Genomic DNA, 6,070 nt, shown 5'->3' with positions numbered 1-6,070 from the left:
GGGTCAGGGGTAGTCCCAGAGGACGTCCTGCCGCAAAATATTGCCGAGTCTCATGGACCCCCCGGGGTCGTGCCACCTCGACCCGGGTATAGGCTAGTTTAACCGAAGAGTGAATTTATCTCCACTCACCGTCCTCGGGATCGGGTCCTTTGTTCGAACTCCATTACGCCCATGGTTCTGGTGCGTAGATCCCGGAAAGCTCCGAGCCCGCAAGTGTTCTGGGACTCATTAACGGAGCGACTTCTAGATTGCGTCTGAATCCGTTCGAAGCCAAGTACTTCGGATCTCTAGATTCGTGGGTCCGAATCCTTTCGAGTCCGAGTGCCTCGGATCTCTAGGCTTGCTTAATACCCTTTCGAGTCCGGGCCTGAGTAAGTCTCTAGGTTCGTGGACCCGAACCCTTTCGAGGCTTACAGCGATTCAATCCGTTTGATGGCGATAAATCTGGGCCCACCGATTCTTGGACTTGCGATAAATTCGGGCCCACTAATCTTGGGCTATTGGGCCTAAATAATTTAGTGGGCTCAAATTAGCCCCTCTTACATTTGCCCCTTGCGTGTATGAGAAATTTTAAATTTCTCAGACATGCATACTGTCATTTCTTCGACCCTGCTTCGCGTCACGTTCCCCAAAAAAAAAAAAAAAACATTTTGTCACGACAGAGCCTATGGATAAAGTTGATGACGCACTTCAATTTACAGAAAAAATTGACAAGCAAAAATTTAATTTTTTTGTACTTTGTTTTTTTTTTTTTTTTTTTTTTTTTTTTTTAGATGTATATATTTTTTAACCAAAGAATAAAGAAGCATTTTTTTTTTTTTTTGTTTGGCACACAGCAGATCAATTACCTATATATACATTATTAGAATATACTAATAGAATATTCAAAGATAATGCTCCCTTTTTTTTTTAATTAAAGAAAGGCTCAAAAACCCTAATGCATAGCTTCTTATTATTTTATTTTTTGTTGTGCAGCTGTTGCGGCGCTCTTCCTCTCTAAACTAAGAGACCAGACCCAGATCGGCATCTTCTTCAACAAAGTTCTGCTTCTGCAATTCCGGAGGACCATCGCTGTTTGTTCACTACCCACTGTTGTAATCGGAAACAATGGTTCTAGAGATCTTTCTCGCTGCCTTCGTCCAGGTGCTGTTTGAGAAGCTGTCCTCTCTTGCGTCCTCCAAATTACCCGCCTTTGAAGATATTATTACCAATTGGACCGAAATGATGGGCGAAATTCAAGCTGTTCTGATTGACGCGGAGGAGAAGCAACTGACAGATCGAGCCGTGCGCCTATGGCTTGACGATCTCCAGGATCTGATATATGATTTGGATGATGTCGTGGATGAGTTCGCTACCGAAGCTTGGCCACAGAGTCTCAAGTCAAAGCTGCCCCAAGCTAGTTCCAGCAAGGTATGGAATCCCGTCCCTAATTTCAAGCCAAAAGATGTTAAGTTTAATTTCAAAATGAGGTCCTATATTGACGAGATCACTATCAGATTGCACAATAGTTTAGAACAATGTTCAAAACTTGGTTTGGTAAAGATTGTTGGAACCACATCTGTTAACACTTGGCAAAGACCACACTCTACATCTTTGTTATATGAACCTTGCGTTTATGGCCGAGAACATGATCAGAGTAAGATAATTGAGTTGCTTGTAAGGGGGAATGAATCAATTCGCAACAATGTTGATGTAATTCCCATTGTGGGTATGGGTGGGATTGGTAAGACCACCCTTGTTCAGATGATATACAATGATAAAACCGTGAAGGAACATTTTGATCTGAAAGCCTTGGTTTGTGTGTCCGATGAGTTCGATGTTGTGATGATAATAAAAGCAATTATCAAGTCAGTGACTTCCCAGACATGTAATTTTAAGAACTTAGATGATGTTCAAGTTCAACTAAAGCAGATTTTGGCTAGAAAGAAGTTCTTAATTGTTTTAGATGATGTTTGGAACAAAAAATACAGTGATTGGAATGTTCTGAAGAGCCTTTTCAATGATGGAGCCCCAGGGAGTAAAGTTGTGGTGACAACTCTGGCCTTCGACAGCCGAGCTCAACCACTGTTGGCCTCTCTGCTGCAACTTCGCCATTGATCCCGACTGCCCAGAGCCGACCACACCGTTGCCCATTCAACGTGACGCGTGTGGTTGCCAACTCCTCTGCGACACCACTGTTGCCTCCGGCTTCGGATTGTCCGACATTGACCACACACGTCCGCCCACTCAACGCGACGTGTGTGGTCTTGCCTAGCACTGCACAGCTTGTCGTTGGCCTCGAGTGTGCTTGTTTCATATCTACAGCCCGTGCTTGTGCGTCTCACACTTGCGGCCTTGCCACTGCCTCTAGCCAATGCCGATCATGCCGCCCTCTCAACGCGGCATCGGTCATCGGCCCATCCTCTTTGTGTTGCTATTTCAGATTGACAAGTGCTCGCTGAAACCCTCTTCTCATTCTTCTTATATTTTTGGATCTGTGGGTAAGCTTCTGAAATTCCTCTGCCTCAGGTTTGTAAATATAAGCTCAAAATCTTCTTCTCTTGATTTTTTTTTTTTTTTTTGACGCTTGCAGAACTTGATTTATACACTGAGAATTTGCAATTTCAGCTTGAGGTAGATAATACAGGATTTGTATAATTTTAATTTTATATTTCGATCCCAGATCTGGATTCTGAACTCCTATTGTTGAACTTGTTCTAAAATAGGAACAAGGCTTGAAGCACTTTTGGTTGACTCAAAATCTGATGTTGCTAAAATCACAATATTGCATGTTTGAATATTGTAATTCCGGAAATTGAAACTTTGCTGAGAAGCTTGGTTTGAATGTAGACAAAATGACACTTTGCTCTGTTGAAGAGAAAGGAACAAATGTGCCGTTGTTGTTGATGATATCCACATTGATATTGCTATTTGTTGAACCTGAAGAATACCCGAGAAAAAGAATTGTTGATGACTTCTGGGGTTGAATCTGTTGATAAACCCATCATGTAAATCTAATTATAAAAAAATGACTGATTGTTGCAACCCCGAGAATATTAGATATCATGCTCGACCTCCTGATGTAGAATTCATCGTAGGACTTGTTGATATGATGAAATACTTCGTTGAATAATAAAGATGATATATTGTTGTTTGTTTAACTTGTGGATGCTTGGGAAATACATAGCTGATGCCAAAATTTTGTGTGACCGTTGTAGCTTTATGTTGGCTTGAGAGGAATCGGCTCGGAGAGACAAAAACTTGATTGTTGCATTTTCATAAACTTGCTCAGAGTAATAAAATTGTTGTAACTTAAATAGATCATTATTATTTGTTGATATTGCCTCATTCTGATAATGCCTGAATCAGGATATGAAATTGATATTGCTCATCTCATTTGTCGGTTTTACTATTTCAGGCAAATAAATTCTTGATTGAGATCCACGACCTCGGGGCCCTTAGAACCCACACTAATGAGAGCAAGGGCTGTTCCTCGGAAGTCCGAACAGAAGCAAGACTGTCCCTCGGAAGTCCGAACAGAAGCAAGACTGTCCCTCGGGAGTCCGAAAGTAGCACACACCCTACTTTGGCAAGAAAGATTCCTCTGGAAGATAACCGAGTCTACCAAGCTTCTACCAACAGAAGTAAAGACTGTCTCTCAGAAGTCCGAGCAGAAACAAGGCTGTCCCTCGGAAGTCCGAGCAGAAACAAGGCTGTCCCTCGGGAGTCCGAGTGGATGCGCACTTCTACTTCGGCAGCTAATGGAAGCAAAGGCTATCCCTCGGGAGTTCGAGCAGGAGACAAGGCTCTCCTTTAGAAGTCCGAGCAGAAACGAGGCTGTCCCTCGGAAGTCCGAGTGGATGTGCACTTCTACTTCGGCAACTAATGGAAGCAAAGGCTATCCCTCGGGAGTTCGAGTAAGAGTCCACTCTACTTTGAAAAGAAAGATCCTCGGAGCTCGTATTGATGAAATCAAGGGCTGTTCTTCGGACCCGCACTAATGAGAGCAAGAGTTGTCCCTCGGAAGGCTCTCCCTCAGAAGTCCGAGCAGAAACAAGTCTATCTCTCGGAAGTCCGAGTGGAAGTATACTTCTATTATGTCAAGAAAACTCCCTTCAGGTTGGTAACTGAGTCTACTATTTCTCTTTCTTCTTTGAGGGGCAACAAAAATTGAAAACTGTTTCAAGCAACATAACACAATGAAAATATACAATGTAGAGAAAATAACTTCTAATGGAGATACATAATATGGAGGAAATAAATTTCTTCATGACATAAGAAAGATAGAACTTCTTGGACAATGTAGTAAATGCAAACTGTAAATGTCATAGATAGACTTCTTCTACGGAATGTTGAAATTTGCCCCTAGAGTTGCAAGATCATTTGGAAAGCTTTCACCAGCTGCTCGGGTTGTGGCCATCATGCACCATCATAAATAGTACACCATCTTGCCTCCTTCTCGAACTTTCATCACCTTCCGAGGAATAGGCGGACTTTCTGGTCTAGACATTGCCCGCTTACTTGACTCTGCCATCAGCTCCTTGTCATCTTTGATATCCTCCCAACGAGGAATTTTGACCCCTCGAGGCCTAGAGGTGGTGGGAACTTCTTCGACAGCCAGTTCGGTGAAGTAGATGGCATCAGAATAATGAGCTTCATGGATCTCGAAAGGCCTTTCTGTAGCCTGAATTGTCACCGTCTTCTTTCCCCATTTTGCCTTAACACACTGATGATAACTCGATGGTACAGCCCCATATCTATGCATCCAGGTCCTCCCTAGAATGATGTGATAATTTGTCTCAGAATCGATAATATGGAACTTGGTGGCCGAGCGAATTTCTCCGACGGCTAAATCAACTGTTACGCATCCGATAGTAACTCTCCTTTCTCCACCGAAGCCAGTGATGACTATCGGCTGCTTCACAATGCGTTCTTTAGAGATTCCGGCCTTTTCTAGAGTAGCGCGAGTCATAATATTGATAGAGGCTCCACTATCTAGAAAGGCCCTTTTGAACTCAACCCCGTTAATAAAAGAAGTCACATAAAGCGGGCGGTTGTGAGAAAAAAGATACTTCCGATCAACCTCGGAGAAAGTAATGGCACTAGATTGCTCTTTTGTCTTCCTCGGGATAGATCCCTCAGTCGACATGCATTCCTCATGGTGTGCCTCGGCTATATTAATGATAGACTTGGTGATTTCCGTTCTTGCCTCCCTGGAAAGTCCAAGCTGGTCAAAGAACTGCTTGAACTTTACACAGTCTTGCAAGGTTTTGGCATAGTGATCCAGATCTTTTTCCACTCTTGGAGGCTCGTAGTTAACCATCTCCTCGGTCTCTTCAAAATAAGATGCCACATAAACATGGTGTCCTCCTCTTCCGTAGTACTCTGCTCCTTCTTCTGGATCAAAGGGATCTTCGCTATGAGTCATAAATGTTCTGCCCTCTGGATCGAGAGCACTTCCATAGTAAACTTGCTCACCCTCTGGCTCGAGGATGTCGTCCAGATAACAATCATCGTCATCGAGATTGGCGATAGCCTCGATCATCGGGCCTTCATAAGCTATCATAGCAACATTCTTGCCCTTGCCTCGGTGTTGAGGATATGGTTGTTCTCGGATGTCTTGAGTCCCTTGCTTTTTGAACCTTAATTCGTCTGCCTCGACTTTATCTCTGAAGATTTTCCTGAGAGTCCAACACTTCTCTGTCGGATGTTTCAATGTACGATGGTAGACACAGAATTCAGGGCTCTCACGGTCCTTTTTTGATGGCATTTCTTCAACATAAGGCAATTTTAACTCTCCGTCAGCCACCCATTCCTTAACTAGAGCTTTCACTTCCTCGACTCCACATGGATAAGAAACATTCCCCTTTTCACCATTATATTGCTTTCTCTTCTGGCCTCTATGACCTCCTCCTTGTGAATTTCGGGTATCTGGGGCAGAGGCAGCAGCAACGATAGGTCCACGAGATGACTTGAAACTAGTCTTGTAACTGGCTTTAAATCCGGACTCCTGAGCCTGAGGAATGCTAATGTTCCGAGCTGCTTCTATTAATGCCGAGAAGGTGGGTAGCTTGTGGTTAACTAGAAATAT

The 6,070-nt window shown here is 43.3% G+C and overlaps 1 protein-coding gene across 1 annotated transcript; it reads left to right on the top strand.

Annotated features, from left to right (window-relative positions):
- Nucleotides 1-938: 938 nt before the first annotated feature.
- LOC145790715 (putative disease resistance RPP13-like protein 1) lies at nt 939-2,704 on the top strand. The gene is made up of 2 exons (XM_082869190.1): nt 939-2,480; nt 2,573-2,704. The coding sequence occupies exon 1, from the start codon at nt 1,108-1,110 to the stop codon at nt 2,095-2,097; it is 990 nt and encodes a 329-aa protein (XP_082725316.1). The 5' UTR covers nt 939-1,107; the 3' UTR covers nt 2,098-2,480; nt 2,573-2,704.
- Nucleotides 2,705-6,070: the final 3,366 nt, after the last annotated feature.

The sequence above is a fragment of the Camellia sinensis genome, chromosome 5, assembly GCF_055761805.1.
Source record: "Camellia sinensis isolate YWXY chromosome 5, ASM5576180v1, whole genome shotgun sequence".
Classification (NCBI taxonomy): domain Eukaryota; kingdom Viridiplantae; phylum Streptophyta; class Magnoliopsida; order Ericales; family Theaceae; genus Camellia; species Camellia sinensis.
The sequence above is the reverse complement of the archived record's forward strand: the minus strand, read 5'-3'. Positions and strand labels throughout refer to the sequence as shown.